Source organism: Lichenostomus cassidix, chromosome 5 (assembly GCF_008360975.1).
Source record: "Lichenostomus cassidix isolate B80296 chromosome 5, HeHo_3.0, whole genome shotgun sequence".
Lineage (NCBI taxonomy): Eukaryota > Metazoa > Chordata > Aves > Passeriformes > Meliphagidae > Lichenostomus > Lichenostomus cassidix.
The window spans coordinates 44,524,638-44,545,307 of NC_139486.1; the positions used below are offsets into that span (position 1 = coordinate 44,524,638).

General features: G+C 39.3%; 1 protein-coding gene across 11 annotated transcripts in view; it reads left to right on the plus strand.

The window, feature by feature from the left end:
- LRRC56 (leucine rich repeat containing 56) overlaps positions 1 to 20,670 on the plus strand; it is a 77,860-nt gene that overhangs the window by 37,155 nt on the left and 20,035 nt on the right. For 8 of the 11 annotated variants that reach the window (XM_085062739.1, XM_085062744.1, XM_085062745.1 and 5 more), the window contains 2 exons: positions 1,979 to 2,066; positions 8,893 to 8,953. In XM_085062739.1, coding sequence (XP_084918865.1) covers positions 1,979 to 2,066; positions 8,893 to 8,953 — 149 coding nt within the window. Of the gene's footprint in view, positions 1 to 1,978; positions 2,067 to 8,892; positions 8,954 to 17,565; positions 17,753 to 20,670 lie in introns of those variants that run through there. The other 3 variants (XM_085062748.1, XM_085062747.1, XM_085062749.1) reach the window with 3 other exon arrangements.

Sequence of the window (20,670 nt, forward strand, 5' to 3'; positions counted from 1 at the left end):
GTCATCTGCTGAAAAGGGTTATTGCAAAATGTGCCTTGCCATGAGGGATCTTGTGTTCCTTTGGAGGGAGAAAGCAGTCTGTAGCTGATAAGTTTGCTGCCTTTGCAAGACCAAAACACATTTTGTGGTGGCTGCATTTGGGGATAGAGTCTAGAAGCTTTATGTTCAGCCTGCTTAAAATCACAGTTAAAAAGAATTAAGATTAAAAATTAGATTAAAAATAATTTTAAACGTAGTGTTTTAAAAATAGTTCCAAAGCAGTTGAAGATATTGGATAATTCTGTTTCTTAGGAGCACAAGTCAAGACCTTATAAAGAGGGACAGTTTTTCAAGGAGGAATGCTCAGCTTTTTCTGGAAACCATGTCCTTTCAAATTGCCATCTCAGTTACACTCAGGCTGGTTTTGGTCCTTCGTAAGAGGATGTGGAAGCATCAGGGGAAGTTGCAGCCACTTGTACACAGTAAAATTGTTGCTTAACGAGCAGGAATGTTGCAACCACCATTTTTTTCCTTGCAAAATGAACTGGATATTCTTGTGGATATTTTTTCCTCCCCAAAACTCATAAGCAGAGAAGGCCCTACACATTCCCTTCTAATGAATAAGTTCTCCCTTATTAAAAAAACCCTGAAGAATGTTGTAGCTTTTTAACAGTAGGAAAGTTTGTCTCCTGTATGTGGACATTGTTGAATGACTTTCTGCCTTCACCTTAAGTAAAAGCCCAAAAGGTGAGTGATGATACTTCCAACCCATGTTCTTGCTTGCATCACTGAGGAGGAAACTCTGATGCCAGGGTCAGACATTTCTTTGAAGTGGATATGTTGAGCCCCACATCCTAACTCTTTTGATATAGAAATGTAAAAATTTTCAACTTTCATCAATATTTATAGCATCAAATATTTTAGGCAGTTAGTGTGACAAATAAACCTTGCTTCTTATTTCTCGAGGATTGTTTCAGACTCCTCCATGAACCCCTAGCCCATCAGGAAGAAAGGATGCATTTCTTCTGGTCTGCTTTGTTGAATTCATGCGTGGAAGGTTCTACTAGGCTGATGCAAAGGAGGTGGTGGGACATGCAGACTGAATGAGGGAAACTGGGGAGAGAGAAGCTGGATCATAGCAGGAAGAAGTAGGGGATGAGAGCAGTGGCAATGTGAGATTGTTTCAGATCCATGTGGAATTGCAGCCTGGCATCTTAGGATTTCACAGCCTTGCTGTAGTTTTCACTAGCAGTCTTAGAGCTTCCCTCTCTCCTCTGTGTATAGCTGCTGCTTGTTTTGTTCCTCCTGCTTACCTCTGCCAAGGCATAATGTACATATATGTAGCAATGCAAACTTTAGGAGATTAGGAAAGATTAGGAAATAGTCTGCATTCACACACATATCCCTGCTTAATGCAATGGCTCATCCAATTGCTACAATTTTGTAAAAATAATGAAAGATTTTGAAGGCTTCTGTTTGCATTGCCTAGATATTTTCAAAGGAATTCATAATTCTTGTAATTAGTGTTGTCTTCTTTCAGAAAAGTGAGCTGCTTGAGCTAAAATCATGTTTCCTTTTTTTGTTTTGGGTTAAAACATAAACAATGTGTTTTGTTGAGTTTTACTACCAGCACCTTTTGAATGACAGGTGATGCTTAAAGTTAACACTTCTATCTGCTAAGAGTTAGTGCAAGACTTGTGCAAATCTTAAAGCATGGACACACTGTTCAAATGAAGCTCGTTGGCATGTAGGTCTGTTGTTGGTTTGCAGCTTGAATGTAACCCTCAGCCTTGACTCTTTAAGCAATGTGTAAATTATGGGAGACTAGAATATTTTGGGGCTACAAAGAAGAAAGGTCTTTGAATACTAAATTTATTTTGATGTGATTGCACATCTAGCCATGTTGACCTGAAATATATATTGACAAAACACTGTTTGAAACCTTTCTATGCCTTTTCGTTGCATGAGAGCACACATATATTTCTGCTTACCTTTACAGAAAATTTTGGCAGGGGTGGATGATCTGCATCAAGTGAAGGCCCTAGAGATGCGAGTAGACACCAGAGAGATCAGCTTGGGCAACTTTGGTAAGAAAACACTTTATTTTCTGCTCACCATCTCAAATTTTCCTTTATCATATCTTGACTGAGGACTCACTGACCAACAGCCAGTGTAAAGTACTGTCCTGCTCAAGAGTTCTTGAAACAGGATCTCCCTCATGCTCTTTGATCTCATGTACCTCGTGCTCTTTGATCTCTTTCTTCCTGCATGAGGCTCTGAATGGGACTGAAAACTCTGGCAATGGGATGAATGACACAACTTCTGTCTAAAGCCAGTTAGTTTGAATAATTTTATTTTTATTATATGCTAGGCCCTAAATGAGCATTTACTCTTGAGAACTTGTCTCTAGCAAAACAGGAGCCAAAGGTCAGCTTCTCTCCATTGTGAGATTTCCCCGTGACTGAGATCAGGTGGCTTCTGCTGCTAGCAGCCTATCTTTGCACCCTGTATGGCCTCACTGAGCTGTGCTGGAAAGTGAACTGGAGACAGGTCCTGTAGATACATCATTTTGATGAGCCCCAAGCAGCCCTTACACTTGTCATTCATTTTTATGTCATCATCACTGCATCAGGGAAGTGAGAAGTACCAAAGGAATTCCCTCTGTAGCAGAGTTAACTCTGAGAATATAAAGCCTTCCTTTTTTTCCCAGTACTAGCAGTAATTTTCTGTCATGTGGATTCCTACCACAACCAAGTCCATCTTCTACTACATTGAAGCTGAGTAACTACTGCAGGGTAATATTTTCTGTGCTAAAAAGGAGTCATGTCCCCAAAACTGTGTGCTGGTGTTTTCAGTCAAGCAGTTAATTTTTCATATGAAAATGACTATAATGTGACAGCTGATTGGCTTTAAGGTGTTTTTGTGTCTATTTGTCAAGAATGGTTGAGCAAGAGCAGTAACGGGGCTTTTGTTCTGTATTATATAGCGCCTTTGTATTGGTTATTCTGTTTATTTCATAAATAAGTCTCTCATAGGCACTTGATAATTTAAGGTAAATGACATCTGTTTCTTTCAGAGATCAGAATCTATTCAATCATGTTTCCTCTGGTTGATAAGGAAATCTCATTATGCCATTTCTATAATGTTCAAAAGTGCTGCTCCCATTCCTATGCCATTTTACATTAGCTGCGGCAAGCTAGCAAAATGTTTCACCTTCATCACTCTCTACTTCTATTTCCTTTCCATTACTGGAATAAATGCCTTTCTCCTCCCCATGGTTAGGCTTTTGCAACCTTTACAGAATACAAAATACAGAACTCTATGTCCATGATGCAAATAATTTCCATCTTGTTTATATCCCACTGTTCACCCCAAGAGTTGGCCCTTGAGGGCCATAAAAACCAGCACCTGCAGGTCCCCACTGCTTCTGAGAACAGCAGAACATCAAGACCATTTTGAATTTCCTTCTGTTTTTTTTAAAGGTGTGTTTCTAAGTTTCCTTCCTGTGAAAATCTCTTTGCAAATGCCAGCAGGTGGCTAGGGCAGAAGGTTTTAGTTTCTTTCAATTTTTTTCACATGGCAGATGATTTTTAGACACATGGATTAATGCCTAAAATTTTTGGGGTTTTGCAGAGCAGTTTACACCTCCAATGTAAATGGTGTAAGCAAGACTGCTGTTGAAGGTGTTGGCTCATTGCTTGCTCCCTGCTAGCTGCCTGCCCCAGGAACTGTGCTGCTGACCTGGTCTGTGGTCACAGGGGTCTGGAGAGATAGCCTGAGGAAAAGAGTAGGGTAAGAACCAGACCAGCTGGAATGACAGAAGTTCCTGTGTGACAGGATGGAAAGTTTTCCCCCTATTAGGACAGTCAAGCAATAGGAGTATCCAGAGAAGTTTGGAGACTTCATCGTGGTAGGTTTTTGAGGCCTGGCTGGATGAAGACCTGAGCACCCTGGTCTGATCTCACAAACAACCTGGCTCTGAGCAAGATGCTGGGCTTGAGACCTCCAGCTATCCCCTCCAGCCTGGACTGCTCTATGGTTTGGTGTTTCTTTTGCATTTCAAGCCTGGCTAATAAGCCTTCTTTGTACACATATTAAACCACTTCACCTTCCTCTCACTGTATTCCTTAGTTGTGGAAGGTGGGTAAGAGCATCTTTATAATCAGCAAATTATTTGTTTGGATGATCGGTCTACACTCAGTGAAGAATATTGTTTTAACTGGTTTTATGTAAAGATGAAATAGTCTGTTCAACCTCTCAAATGACCAGGTAAAGTTGTTAAAAGTGGCTAGAGTACACGTAACTCTGGGTCACCTGGAGCCTTGCAGCACTCAGATCCCAAATTTACACCACAGTTTTCACTTGAGAAACATTTCACGGTTCACAGCCTGTGTTACAGACTGAAACACAAATATTCAGGGCCTAAAGATTTCCAGAGTAATTTAAAATTTGTTGCTTGATATTTTTCTTGAGACTATTCCACTCTGGAATTTGTTAACCTTTAAAGCACCATCCTGTTAACCTTGCCCAATTTATCAGGTCTGCCTCTACAAAATGGCACTACATGGTGAGGAGGAGGTGTTATTTTTCTTAGGGTCAAGGTGTGGGCTAAAACATGAAAAGTGCAATACTGAAATGTTTTCATGTGATCAGTTTTAAAATCAAGGAAAGGCTTCATTCCAGAACTTGAATCTGAATCTTTGCAGGGCTTGGGGTAGTTGCTGAAATCTCTAGCTGTTTTCAATGCACCTTGCTGAGTGACAGATAAGCACTGAACACCCTGGCAAGTCTTGTATCCAGGTTTGCAGATCTTGGAGTTGATTCCTGTGCTCTTCAGCTGCATGTAGACCTCAGTTCATATTCAAACAGAGGGACTTTTTCCTTTTCATTAGCTTATCCCTTCAGTTTTGATTGCTGACAGGTATGGAATTGCATTTATGACTGGCTCATAGAAATTCCTGTTGAAAATAATGGTGGGATAGAGTCATTTAAAACACTACATAGTCCTCTTATTTCTAAGTAATTTTAATAGCTCCAAATCAAGTTACCCACAGTGCTGTTCGCTGGTACTTATTGAATTGTTGCCTGCTGGTGGCCAGACTAAGTTGATTACGTGTCTGGAGACTGCCACTTCCCTTGCACATGCTTTATCAAGGCAAAGCTCTGCCAAGAGTTCAGAAGTAGCCATGTGCTATTTCTCATGCAGAGTCATCATCTCTCTTTCCTCTTGCCTTATTTGTTGGCATTCCCGGTGCAGAGCTGGGACAGCTTTGCTGGCAGCCAGTGTGGCAGCAGCAGGTGTTTGCACAGTCAGGGAGCAGCACAGAGGCTGGAGGAGCAAGTCTGGCATGGATATTCCTGCCCAGGGTGGTCCTGGCTTTGCTGGTACTGACACACTTGCTGAGCAGGGCTTGGACAACCCGCACAGCAGGGCTTGGGCAGGGTCTCCAGGAGTCACAAGTATGTACTGGGGCATTGTGCTTATGTTAAACCCTGCACTGATGTGTTTTCTTCGAGATCCCCATCTCAGGTAGCTCGACTGCAGCTGCCTTGGGTTTGCCTGAAAGGGCTGTAGTCTCACTTCCAGTTGTATTGCCCAGTTCAGCTCAGAAATGTGGAAAAAAACATGTGAGTAGAAATAGGATCAAAGTGATGTATCTCACTTGATCAAACACAGCTCAGGTGAACTGAATAGACTGTTTAATTTGCATGTCAGGGTGCTCTTGCTGGAAGAGTACAGCCTGTTTTCACGTGTCTGTTTTGTGTTGTAGGATCCACAAACTACAATGGTTGCCTGATGCCAATGCAAGTGTTTGTCAGTAATTTCTTTTTGTTTGCTTTTTGCTAGTCCATATTCCAAAAGACACAAGAAGTTAAGCCACTATGATTTTTTGTTAACAATAGAAAAACATATATGATGCTACCTACGGAACACTTCATAATGTAAACAACAAGCATTAGAAATACAAGTGTTGTAACTTGTAGAATATAACAAAACCAGCATTTTGACAGTTTACTCCTAGTCAGTTTTCTAAATCTCACCTACTGGACCAAGGCGCCTTAGAAAGACATCCATATTGCTGCCCTGCTTGTGAATTGCAGAACTTCAGGCAGTGTTGTTGAGTGTGTGTGTATCACTTTTATTCACCTAACTTGCACTTTGATTTCTTTCTGCCTTTCATTTAGTTTTGTTCCACTGGTACAGTAGGATAGTTTAACGCTACTACATTGTTGATGGTTAGTAATTTCAGAGCCATGTAACAAAACCAGTCTTTAGTGAAAGGGAATCGCAGACAGATGAGATAACTCTGTTCGTCATTCTGAATTCTCAGCCTTGTCCTGCAATCATCAGCATTTTTGTGGTACATTCTTGTTTTTAAAAATCAAAATTATACAAAGGAAGGCAGTTTCAGGATAGGGAATATACTGCCTGTAGTTCTAAAATTAATATTAAAATTAATATTATTGTATTTTAGAGTATTTTATATGTTAGTATCATGTGTCCTTGCTCTTGGAAAAGATGCCATGAGGGTTAAAATTAAGAAAATTAGAAATACATTGTTACATTGGGATAAGTATCTTATTTTGTCACCTTCATTTTACAATTTTCTCTTCTTAATTTAATTTCCCAACCTCTAATCTATTTCTAACGATTTGGAGCACTAAAAACCAGCAAAATCAATGGAACAATGAATTCTTAGCAACAAAGAACAATTACATATTGGTAGGAAACTTAAAGTAGGGAAGAACCTGCAGACTTGCAGAAATACATTGCAGAATATTGCTGGCAGAATTTTGTACTACCACGCATTGTATACTTCTATTTCAAGCTAGTAAACCACACATTAAAGTGTAGCACTTTACAAGTTCCCAGGGATAGATTGCGCCAAAATGCAAAATGCAAAAAAAAAAAAAAAAAATCTGAGATGGAGGATCAAGTTACAATAATGAAATAACCAGATGTGAAAATTATATCATCAGCCTGTCACTCAGCCTCTTTCTCTTTGGATCCTTTAATAGTTGTTCCCTTCCTGTATCGACCATAAATGCATTCAGTGGAAAGCTTTTTCTTGGGCAAGTCTCTCCATTTCTCTTGACTCCTCATTCAAGTCTTCTGCTTAATACTAGTCCTTAAAACTCATTTGCTTTGTAATGCTTTGCAACAGCCTTTGCTTGGTAACCCTTTTACCTCTCTGACTGAATCCATGGCAAGGCTATTGGCAACTTCTGAGCTAGGACTGGAGAGGCTACTGCATCCCTCTCATTTTTTTCTTTACCACTTCAGGGGATGTCAGTAAATCTCTCTGTCCTTGTCAGAAACAGGATACAAATTTTTTAGAGTCTAGATTTTTTTTTTTTTTGGTGGGTAATTTCTTAGGACATGATTTATGTCTGAGGAAGTCTTTACTCAGTAGCTAGTATGACTGCTGTGAGCAATTAAGAGAGATCCTAAAATTTCCTCTGCCAGGACTCCAAATTATTTAATTACCATATAAAGGTATAAATGTATATAACTTGTTTGACATGAGAAAGCATACCCTGCAGGGTGAGGATTGTGTGTTCTAATTTGTACTCCAATTTTTATGGATTATGAAAAATTATTAAAAAACAAAGCTTAAAAAATTGCACAGTGTGTTTTGAATTTTTTGTACTTTCAAAAGTGCTTTGCAAAGACATGAACTTAAATACTTGCCGTACAGCATGAAGATCAATATGTGCATTATAATCACTCCAAAATAACATGAGATGTAGATAATGCTTCAATTAAAACATTATTTATTAAAATGTTTTTGCCATAAATGCTCTTGTTCTGTTTGGGGAATGAAGAACATGATCTTCTTTGTTTGCTTTTGAGATCCCACTCCCCTTTCTTTTTTTTAATTCTTTGCAAAGCACTGGAATAGTGTCCTTCTGGACATTGGTAAGTCACCCTTGCCAGACAGTGATTGCTCAGAGAACTCATAAAAATATTTGCTGAGAACATATTTTGATATGTCTAAAATTGGTTTTACGTCAATGTAGTTGCATGTTATACTGGAGGATCCTCACCAGCCTTGTGTAAACTGTGCTAGTGGGAATGAGTAAACCTTTGCTACTGTCAATTAGAAATGGTTTCTGAGGCTTGAGCTTATGTCTAAATTATTCTGTTGCTCAGAGGGATTTGTTGTATGATTTTGGTTCTGAGATACCTCTAGAGTGAACCAAAAAGGCAAATGTCTGTCAGGGATAGAAAAAAAAAGCATTAATTAAAGTAATAACAACAGAATACTAAGGGGTTTATAGGTATGAAACTTGTACAATTCAATGGTAAACAATTGATCATATCCAGAAAATTGAAAGGAGAAAGCAATGCTTTGCAAAATGTACCATTTGGGGGACCAGTGAACTATAAAAGATGATGTTGTGACATGGAACATTATGTGTTTGTTGTTTGACTGAAAGTTATATTTTGAAAAAGTGTTACTTGGCTGTGTATCCAGTAAGACCATCACTACTTGCCATTAATTAGGTCATAGAATGCTATACTCTAAAGTATCCCTTAGCTCTGCACAGTATCACTCAGTTAATAGCCAATCAGGATGGGGAACCAGACCAAAGAAAACAGACACCCATCAAGCCAGTTTCTTTTGTTGTCTGTCTGGAAAAGTGCCATATCAGAATTTCCAGAGAGGGGTTCAAAAATTATAATTGGGTAGTCATGCAGACGATACGTATATGTTTCAAAAATGCAAAGGATGAAATATTTTTTGAGTGAAATAATCTCATTGATTTTCTTAGAAGAAGTCCAGCACAGGTCTGGCAGAAACAGCTAAGAAATGCATGTAAAATTAGATGTTTCAACTTGTAATTGTAATACATTTCCTTCACTCAAGTCCTAGGTCTGCAATGTGATTCTTTCTTCTGTTCCCACAGGTGTGCATCTGCCAAATCTGAGAGAACTGAAGTTGAACAATAGCTTGCTTGGGTCTGTGAGGTAAGAAATAAATGATGCTATGAAATACATATAAAGAATAACAGCCCTCCATTTTATTTAAGTGATAAGATCTTCATTTGTGCTGCATTCATTCCTTCCATTCTTCCATGCTATGATAATGGGTTAGGTCATGAATATATGCTCCACTCCATGTAAGTTTAAGGACAGGACCTGATCTGGAATAAATCAGTGTAGCTGCAATGGTGCCAGTGAATTAGCCCTAGTTTGCCACCAGGGAAGTTCCTGCTATGCTGAAGTCCATGGAAGTTTGTTGCACATTTGAAAGGAACTAAAAATTCCCCTCTTATCTATGTCTAGGTGCTTGGATTTCAATGTTTCAGCCTTTGGGCTTTTACTGTGCACAGTAGCCTGTTCTGTACAGGTCAGACCAGTTCCTCAGCTGATGAAAATCACTTTGGCTTTATTGAAGTCAATGGAATCGGGTTTATGAGAGCTGCTCTGAACACTGCATGTCCCTGGCTTGCTGAGCTGCTTGAAAACATCACGTTTTCTCCCAGACAGCTGGGGAGTTGGCTGGTTGGAAAGGTAGAAGTGAAACAATCACAATAAGGAGGCAGAGCTGTCTTCTCTCTCCTGTGATGATATCTGTATACCCTTGCTAATTCATGCAAAGTGGAAAAATACAGTTCATATCAGGGCTGTGTAAAAGGCCCTGTTTTAAACAGGACTGCCCTCTGGCTTTGTATGGCTATCTGCTAAACACATGGGAGGAAAAGCAGTGGGTTTGACAATTCTTTTTAAAGGGAACATGCTCCCTCATAAGAAATGGCAACAAATTCTTCTCGGTCTCTTTAAAGTATTTAACGAACCTCAGTTGTCACACTCTGATCTTATTTTCCCTTGTTCTGGTGATGAGATGAAGTATCTGCAGTCTAAATTTTGTTTTTCCCACCTTCTAATCCATAACATGTAAAAGTGGTGATTCTACATAGCTGCAATTATTTAAGTAGCAACTGACCATTTTCATAAGCATGAAATTGCTCCATTATTGCAATGGAGGAGTAAGTAGTGGGTGAAAAAAAATTTTGACAATATTAAGAGATACTTTATTATATAGAAAAGAAAAAAATTAGAAAGTGGTTTTTAGTTTGATCAAAAATCCATATTCTCTTTAAAAGTGTCAATGGAAAAGTTTTGATCAGTTCTGTTGGTATTGAACATAAGAATGCAGTTCATGAAAACTAAACTGACTCATGGTTTTAGCAGGATTTTGCACTTCTGTATTCTGAGACTCTAACTTCTGTCATGAAAAGTTCTGGCCAACCATTTTCTTTGACGTGACACCCTTCTGGTTCTTGATGTAGGGAATGTTTGGTTTCAAGTTGGCTTTTGATTTTATCTAATCTAATGCAAATATGTTTGGGCTTGGATATCAAGTCTAATATTGTGATGATTCCCAGGTACTCCAGCCCCAGGAGAAGCTACTGCTTCTCATTCTGTGTGCCAGTTAAATGCACTTGTCAGGGAATAGGTAAAGGAAGAAGACAACTCTGTTAGCTCTCAGTCAGTATAGTTACAGCAGTAGCTTTCCTTTATTAATTCCCGTCTTTGACAACCTGTCATTGATAAACACAGATCATTTAAGGGCACATCCCACGCAAGCATAGTCTTGTACTTGAACTTTATTTTTGGATGTCTGCATCATGTCAATTTAGTGCCCATTAGTGCAACATTGCTGCCACAGCAGTAGTGATGCCTGGTATTCCTAATGTAACATAGCTGCTCCCATTCTAGAGGTTGCTGCCATTTACTCCAAAATTTAGAATCTTATTTCTGACTTAAGATTCTGGACATTTGAATTCTGTCCAAAAAGTCATGATTTTGTTTTATTTAACCAAACCCTTGCAAATGAGGTTTTGAGGATGACAGAAAAAAATGTTCCTCCTTACTGAAAGTAATTCCCGCAGATTTTGTGAGCCATAAGGTCAGAATCATTGTGGTTGTAATTTGAAAATGGGCAGCAGATAATGGAAAATGTCTTGTAAGGACCAACTGGAAGGTTAGCTTGTTTATTACTGGAAAGAAGGTAAGGACAGAAAAGCAGAAAAAAAGATAGAGGGTGTTTTGTATATACTTGGGATGCTAAAAGCAGACATCCTTTTCATTCTGTTTTATGGGAAAAAAAAATTCTGGTGAATCATTATGAAGAAAAGAATGATCTTGTTACCCATGAATGAGTAGGTAATAAGATGGGAAACTTTGCGTTTTGTCACTTTGTTTCTGTTTCATTTTGTCTTGCAGAGTAGAATTATCTAATTATTTTGAGATGAAATGGAATTAAAACTGGTTTTTCTATTTTTCTTTTTTTTTCATTTTGAAAATGGAAGAAGAATTGACCTGATAGTAAACAGGATACAGATGTCAAAATGAAGATTTATGATCCTGACTTTAGTTACTGGGGGTTTTTTGGGGCATTTACTCTTGTCAACCTCATATAGGAACTTGAGTTGTGAGGATGCTGAGGTGTGCATTGCCATGCAGTGTTCAATGCAAATCAAAGGCGTCATGTTCTGGCAGTGAGGAATCAAAGTATTCTTGTATTACAGTTTTCTATGGGAGAGTAAGGCTTGCCAGGTGAGTGAGTTTGGATATTGGCTTCTCCTGGTAGTTCCTGAAGAGGTTCTGATTCCTTTGATGGGGAATGTGGTTGAGCTACTTTAGTTATAAATTCATGGTCCCCCCCAATCCTCCTAAAGCTTGCATTACTTTTGAATACTTGAAACTTTGAAAGGATATCATTATCAACTATTTAATTTAATCCAAAAGAAGACTATATCCAAGTTTATTTACATATAATGCATCTTGGTGTTTGAAAGGGAATTTCTTTTTTGGCTGCTTCTGGGGTTTGGTTTTCTACTGGCCCTTTGATAAAGAGAATGGCTATGGAAAATCCAGTGTACTGTGAAAAGAAAAGAGTTCATATTGTTGTTAATTTTCTAAATCACAATAATTTTATTATGTCCTTGTTTGGTGACCTTCACTCATTTGCTAGCAACTGAGAAATTCTAGATTTATGAACTGATAATTGAGGATGAAAAACCAAGCCTGTTCTGAAGAGTGCCTGTTACAATCTGCCTTTTTTTTTTTTTTTTTTTTTTTTTTTTTTTTTTTTTTTTTTTTTGTGGTGCCTATGGTCTTCATTTTTGTAATGTTTCCAGTAAAAGAACTATATTTCAAGGCCAATGAATTACTACTTCTGTTTTGGCATGTAGCCTATGTATTTTTTTATGAGATTGCTTTTATTCTCAATTCAGGGATGAATGAAAAGATCTGTTTTAAAATGTTTAGATGGATATCTTTACGAAAGGGCTTTAAAATCAGATAGGGGAATCTTGGGACCTGGTTCCCATAAGTTTCTAGCAGAAGCTGTTTCAGCAGCTGAAGTTCATTTCCTCCCATTCAGCACTACACACTGTAGCCAGCAGAAGACTGATCTGCTCCCAGGGTTTCTTAAGCAACTGCTAGTGACAGAGAGAGATTGTCATATTTTAAGTGAGATGAAATGCAGAGACTGCAAAGTGTGGGGACAAAAGTGAGTATGGAGGATATAGGGAAAGGAAAAAATATTTTCTTCATCCAGCTAGAGTTAACATTTCATTGCTGCAGTTCTCAAATTGGTCTTGCACTATTGCAGAAGCATCTCCCAGAACAGGAGGGAAGGAATCCTGGTCCATTTCAGTCAGTAAAATTATCAAGAGGCTCAAATGAACAAGGTGCAGAGTACATTCAAAATCAACAATTCTTATGCTTTAATGAGCCTTAGGTTTTTGTTTTGTTTTTTTAACACCAGCTCCTGGAGACAAGACTAGCAACACAGGAATCTCTGTATTCACATTTTGAAATGTTTTGGGCCCTCTTGGCTGTGAAAAAAGTAACTGAAAATATGAGCCAAGTGATTTGAGCAAGGATTTTGTTGATCATTTTATGACTATAAGAAACCAGAGCCAAAGTAATTCTTTCTTAATTGAGGGTAAGGGCTCTAAAGTAATGTTTAAAAGTATTTTTGAAACCTGAATCAGGATCTTTATGTACTTTAACTTAGCAATATAACTCCTTGGTACTTATCCAACAAAGAGTTTAAAGAAATATAATATCATGTGTTTTTAAAGCCACAAGAAGTTTGCCTTCAGTGGCATTGCTCACAAGCTGAAAACGGAACGTTGATCCAGTTGCTTTGCTGGATCTGGATCAAGTTACACCATCCTGTATAAGACTGAGCCATGACACTGATTTCCCCAAAATTTGATGTACTGCTGATATTGTGTCTAGGCACCAACTCTTTGCTGGATAGCTTTCCCTTAAACAGGAGGAATGTGGGGGCATCATTCCTGTAAATTTGCCTCTTTTTCCTCATCATTTTTAGTTCTTCCTTTCCTGTCTCTTTTGCAATTTTGCAATTCTTTTGCCGTGACTGGATTACTACGTCTGATGCACAGTAATGTGTACATACGTACAATGATACCACGTGTAAAAGCAACAGATCTTAAGAAGGAAAGCAAAAGGATCAGCTTTGCTGTTACGATATTTAAAATCCCCAAATAGTTTCTCAAATCAATTCAGTTTGCATTCCAAATGCAAATGTTTGTCAACAGATTATTTATTTGTGTTGCAGTAATTTCTTACTGTGTTTAGGGAGGAATCAGGGTGCTCTTGCTCTGGGTTGTTCTTACACATGCAATCAGAGAACCCCTGCTCTGATTTCGAATGGGTGAATCACTTCATACCCTTCTTCAGTGCCCAGAGCATCACTGTTTAGTTTCATATTCACATTTCAGGATGGAGAAAGTATTTCATTTCTAATGCAGGCTAGTTTCTGTAGGAAGTGTTCCTGCTAATTCTTTTGTGTAGCCAGACTGAAAGTTCTTCAGCAGTTAAGGTTGCCATGAAGTCTGTCTTAAGAACATGTTCTTTGAGGACTTTGAGTGCTTTCCAGGAGCACTAGGAAAGCATTTAAATTGAATCTTAATCTCTGTGTTAATGAGTCTTCTCTGTATTAGTGCCTGCAGATCCCTGGGAGTATTACAGACATGGGCAAAATTGCTGTGACCTCAAGTTTTATTTAGCATTGATGGTTTTAAGTATATTCATATTATTGATAAAAAGTAATTATTTTGGGATAGAAATATAGCTGCTTTTAGTTGAGTGGATTATTTTCAGAAAAGCACAATCAGCCTGTCTGCTTTAGGCCCTAGGGAAATCTGATTGCTTTGACCACTTATCTGTCCTGGGTAGACCTCTGGTTTAATTTCATCAGGTCAGGTGCCCAAAGTAGAAAATGTGTCTTTGTGACCTTAGGTATCAGATAGGAGTCTGACAAGCTGATTCCCCAGCAAGGGAAGCTGAACTTCTTTTGCACAAATGCACAGATAGAGCCCGGGCTCAATTCTGCAGCAAGCACAGAGGAAACCACAACAAGTTTGTGGCCTTGAAGCATCTTTCCATGATTCTTGCCATCAGCACTCCATTTTCTGAAGCCTTCCCTAGCTGAAACTCCCCTGCCTTCTATTTCAGACTGTCAGGTGTACCTGTAAGGAAGAGGATGATGGGGCAGGGCCTGCCCTTGCAGCTCCAGGTTTAAGAGTCTCCTGGTTGTGACAGGGCTGGTGGGGAGGGTGCAGTGCATCTGTGTCCTCATTGAGCAGAGGGGATCTGCTTTTGTTGTCATCTGAGCAGTTCCATGGCAGCAGGCTTCTTCCCCCAGATGCACCACTATCATGTTTCTATTTTGTGACTGCCATGCAATGCAGGGCATGAAAACCATAAGAGGATCATCATAGACCACAGCAACACTTTTTGCACCATGAACGTGGCTAGGGAAACAGCAAAGTAAATAAATAATAGATAATGTGTGCAGAAAAGCTGTCAGTAAGCTCCTGCAAGGTAAGACAAGCCCATTAATGAGTTGTGCCCCTTCTCTGCCCACTATCTGAATAGACACTCCCTTTGAGTATATTTGGAAAAAAGTGGCCTTTCCTTTCAGGATGCTTTCTCATGCCTTGCACCCATCCAACTAAACCAGGTCTTCAAAAAAAATACAACTCAGGTCCCGGGTTAGCTGTTGCTTCTACAGCATCCTGGGTTATCTGAATAAATATGCCATATTTTCCATTCCAGCTGTTTATTTTATATATTACTGCTGGGCAGACACAGTCTTTTGAATGAGTAGTGTATAAGGCTTTGCCTAACGGTATCATGATCTTGCTTACATGCTCTGGATGGATATGACAAATAAAAACGTTGGTAATAATTAGCCTTCTGCCAGTAAATAAGTACTTACATGCTTGGGTATAAGGCAGTTTGCAGCTGCTCTGTTTCAGCTGTCAGTGTCAGGGCTCACTTACGAAAATTTACACCTAAATATTCATGTTAGCCAATGATGAGAAAGAATGGTCATAATCATGGTGTGAGAAACACCAAAGAACAGGATTGGGAAGCAATAATAATTAGCCCATTGCTAGTGGAACTGTTAAGGAAGCTTCCCTGTCTGACCATTCAGGAGCCGCTCTGTCAGTCACACTCCCCTCACTCCAGACTTTCACTGCTGGGACCAAAGTCCCTTCACAGCAGGCAGCTCCAGTGACCCCACGGGTGCTCCCTTGGCTCCCTGAACACCCCACACTCACACAGTCAGACGGGGTTGCTTTAGTGGTTGAACCCTAGGTTTCCCACACCAGAGTCACAGATGTCTGGATCCTTAGAGGAATTTGATTGTGGCACAATAACACAGAAACAGCTCAAGCTGGGTGCCTCCTTCCTGAGCGGTATCCAGCTGTGAAAGGATTGTCTTCATGGAAATAGGAAAATAATCAGCATTAGTTTAATGGGTTTGTAAGATGTTTTGATTCTCTCCTACAAGGGAATTGCTTCTCCGCAGCTTGTTTGATTTTTTTTTATTGAAAATAATTATGCTCAGTGGGAAAATATGTTCTTGGAATGCAAGGTAAGTGCTGATTTTAAAAGAGGGAAGGAATCAGGTTGGAGGGGAAATTAAGCTGGTGGTTGTATTTGTCAGTTGATAACTGCCAAGCGATAAAATTTTTAAAAATGAAGAAATAGAATTTCAGTGTATAATCAGTTTCATAATTTAATTTCTATAGAATATTCTCCACACAGGAGTTGATTTATTTGTTCTTATTTTCTATAGACACATTGCTGCACACAAATGGCCTGTTGCTATTTTTCCCCTAAAATATGTGCACACTTCTTTTTCCCTAGCTATGTTTCTGATTTGCTGTGTGGCAAAATTTTATCCTTCTATCCTGAGATCTTTAAAGGATGTATCAGATCTCTCAGATGCATCAACACCTGGATCAATAGCTCCAGGAAGAAATACTGAAATGTCTTTGTGTGTTAGGAGGTGAAGCTGTGATTTCATCAGCAGGTGCACATTCTTCACCCTTTGCTGTAGGCTGCACTGTGTTTTCTTCTTGTGGGGATGAGAACCCGAAACACAAAGGTCTGATAATGAAACCTACCACCTACACTTTTGGTAACAGAAGCTTTATGAAAGACTGTGTGTTTGAAAGACCATTTGTGGCATCTCCTGGTTTGAGCTTCATCAACCTCACAATCCTATCACTCCACTTTCTACCATTTCATCTCACCATAGGCAAGAACTTACAGAGGTTTGGTTTACTCTGTGTTGTGTTGCAACTAGAGTTGCCTGAAAAGTGAGGTCAGGATGCTCTACATCCAGTTAACACACCTGCACCAGATTTGGGATGTTTACTGGTGTGCTGTGAAGGAAATGCTGAGTCTCTGCCTTGGAGTAACACCCTCAATATGGGAAATCTGTAAGGTCTCATCTGCTGTGGTAGTCCTGTGATGGGCTTTGAGGTCTCCCAAGCTTCCTTTCTGCATCTTGTTTGTTTGTCGTAAAACAACATCTGGAGGCCAGTAGGAGCGGAGAAAATCTCACTTGAAGCTACAGTTTAAGGAAGAATTCTCTGCTCAGGACATACAGAGACAAATCTGCCATGCCAGATCTGGAGTGAACATTAGAGGGTGAGAGAGGAAAGAAATTTAGTGGAGATCAACTGCCATTCACAGGTCCAAGTTGTACCTGTGTCTGTTTCTTGCAAGCTGCTGTATTTTTTGTTTTCTTATTAGATATTTTTTCACAGATAAAAAAAAAAAAAGAAAGGAAAAGTTACAAAGTAGAAATGACCATGAGCCACAGAAGATAATCATTAGTGTCATACAAATGTGCCTGATCTAAAGATTCTCAAGAACCTGGATTTTCACCGTTGTACATTCAGACTAAAACACTTTAAATTACATTTTCTCTCTAGGTTTTCCTATCAACCCGTTTCTGCAATATTTCAAGTATTTTTTTTTTCCAGTGGAAACTCTATAGCCATTAGCATGACAAAAATTGGATAGCTAGTCCAAGCTGATCCAATTCTCTAGTAGTGTATGGTCAATTAATCTAGAATTCCAGTTTTTCTGGTGCACGAAAAAAGGCATTTCAGGCACTTATTTTCTTTTTCTTTTTTTTTTCTTTTTTTCCCCTGTGGCATGTGTCTTAACACCACTGAATCTGTCAGATGATTTAGATCTTTTACAGAATATTCCTTCTGCTTACCCTGCAGCATTAGAAGCTTCAAGTGTTGATTTTGAAGGATGAAATCTGTATTAAAGCAAAGTTGGAATATATCTGTCTTACTCTGCCAAAGCTCAGACCTGGAACATACTGTGAAACAGGCACACAACATGTGGGAGACTGAAAAGTTATTTATGCAGGAAATTTCAAAGCACTGTGGGATTCAGTTCTTCAATGTAAGTAACTCATTCTGTAACCACAGTTTCATTATCCTTTTTTTTTTTTTTTTTAATATGTTAGCTTTCAACAGCGAGAATGAACAATTGCCAAAGCTATAGGAGCTGTCAGTAGCTCTGGGGCTAAATTGAGGGGCAATGGATCTGTGGGTGTGAGAGTTTTATTTACTGTGTGTCTCAGCTTTTTCCTACTTGAAAATTCACCTGGTCTTGTGGAAGATGTACTGCACCCAGTGGGACACAGCCATGGTATGTTGGGTTTCTACAGTTTCTCCTGGTTGCATCTTTATGCCAAGGGTGGGAGCTGAAGTAGGGTGGAAAAAGAGTAGTCAGGGGCAAGTCTCGTTCCACAGGACCACACTTTGGCAACCTCTACTCCTTTCAGATTGTGGGAGCTGAGTTAAAGCAACTGTTCTTTTACTGTGAGAATGCTTTAGCAGTAACTAAGCTGACAAGTAGTTTTAATGATCAAAAGGAAATTAACACAAAATTGCGTTATCCTTCCCACACATGTTGTATATTCGTGTGTTAAGGAATTGCTGTTCCTGACTCCATCAGCGTTGATCAAGCCCATTATTCTGCTCTAGGTTTTTTTGACAGCAACTGAAAATGAGAGCACTTGAAATTAAAGCTACATTTCGTGTATATTAACTTTAAAAGAAGGAAGCATCTGGGTTACCTTAAGCACAAGTATGACTAGTTACAGAAGTGTATGTATCAGCACTCCATTTTGCTTACAAATACCTCTCTCTTGTTGCTCTTGTTGCTCACAAAGCACTTTTTGTTTAAATGAGGTATAATCTGACATGGAAAATAAAGTTCTTGCAAGTAACATAGCAGTTGATGTAATATTGCAGTTGCTACAGTGGTTTCAATGAGGCAACGAGAAGCAACAGTGACAAGTGAAGAAGTTATAAATCAGGAATAGCCCAGAGATGTATCTCATTGGGTTTAGGTTCTTCATTTGTTGTCATTTCCTGTATCCAGATGCCATCCTTTGCCTGCCAGCACTGGAGGGAGAGGCAGGGGCAGTGGGCTCTGGTGTTGGTGCAACGAGGATTTTTATGCAGTGTCTCTGGTGGAAGTATGGCCTTAGATGTGTCCGTGGCAGTGCTCAAGTGCTCTTATCAGGACCACCAGCGTGGTCTCTGGCTCCAGTCCTGGAAAACAGCCAAACTGCCTTGGACAGCTTGTGGTTTTGGCTGCTGTAGCCATGTAGTCTCCTGTCCTTGTTTTTAGGCTTTTGCTTTAGAAGACAGTGCTGGCCAAAAGCACATGGCTCCTTGAGAATTGTAATTTGCCTTAGTAGGTCTACAAAAGCTGTGGCAGGTGTCTCTCCCTTTGGCATAACAGAGATGAACAGGCAGAGTCACAGGCTGGATGATGTGTGAAGCCTTGAATGCTCTCCCTGATTTATTTACCCCTGGTGCAGCACCAGGGAGTTGCATTTCCTCTCAGACATCCATTTTACTGTCAGTGAAGTGTTCAGCAGACATCCACAGCTAAAAAAAGCAATAGATGAGATCTTTGCCCCTTTCCAAACTTGGAACTTAACACACAAGCAACCAACCAACAAAAAACCCACACAAAATCCTGGAATAAAATAGTGAAATCTGTCTGTTGGGAGAAATATTGCCAGGGGCATTAGCACTGCAGCCCATTTTGAAAACAGCTTCTTATTCATAGGAAGGTTGCCTCAAAAATTTGGGACAACAGAGACATGCTACTGGAAAGACCTTTGGCAACAATAACTTTTTGTTCACACAAGGGAATTACGAAAATAGAATTTCATGGACACAATTTTTATTTAAGATGTTTGGTAAATGCATGCTTTCTGTTCAGCCTAAAACACTCTAGCCTTCCTCTGATGTGTTTAAGAATTGCCTAGCAAACTCTCTTTTTGGTTTGAAGTCTCCAACAACATGTCTGAACAGAATTAGGAGCTCTTTGTGTTGAAAAGCTGCACAGTTCAGAAAGCAGAAGGAGGCCAGGTTATGAGGTGCTACATTTCCATGGTATTTCAGCCTAAAAGTGGCCTTCTGGCAGCAAAAGATGAGACACAATCCTTGTTATCTTGCACCTTGGGCTGTGGCTCACACTGGCACAAGGGAGCATAAGATGCTAAAGGCAACCTGTGTGTCATGGCGATGTAAGATGTGAGACAGAGGAGAACCAAGCCAACAGTTTTCAGCATGTTGCTACTTGAATTTGGAAGAGTGAATATAAAACCAGCAAAGACTGCAATGCTGCAAAGCAAGTCAGGTCTTCACATTCACATGACATTTGTTCAACTGTGAAAGGACACTGCAGGGACAATCAGGATGTGGCCTCAGCACTGCTTGCAGAGTTGGGGGCTGTGTCACGGATTTGATCTAGTATGAGGAACACATGCATACAATCAGTTCTACAATTTTGAATACAGTATTTGAGAACACAATGAAACTATTATGTAAGCTTCCTATTAGAACATATGTTACTGATTTAATAACATTCAGGCTTTAAAAGGTTTTGTTTCAGATGTCAGAATTATCTGTACAACTAAACCATTGTGTGCTGACATGGACCACATTGATGTTATCACAGTGCAGCTTGATAAATTCCACTTGATTTCTGTAGATCAGAGATAGGATTCTTTTACTTCTTTTTTTGGTAAGGCTGTAGTTTGGTCACTCTCTTACAATCCAGATTTCTCTAATTACCAGTGCATTCATTTTCAGAGTGATCTTTAAAATAAATAAAGTCTGCATCAATGACTATTTTAGATGTATTGCTTCTGAAGATTTCTCAACAGATGCAGGTGTACTTTGAGATACTGTTTGCAAGTTCTGTGGATTTAGTGCTTTATTTCTAGGCAAATGATTCAAAAACAACTTCAAGAAGAAACAATGAGGTTCAAACTGATGAGTGTTCAGGGTTGT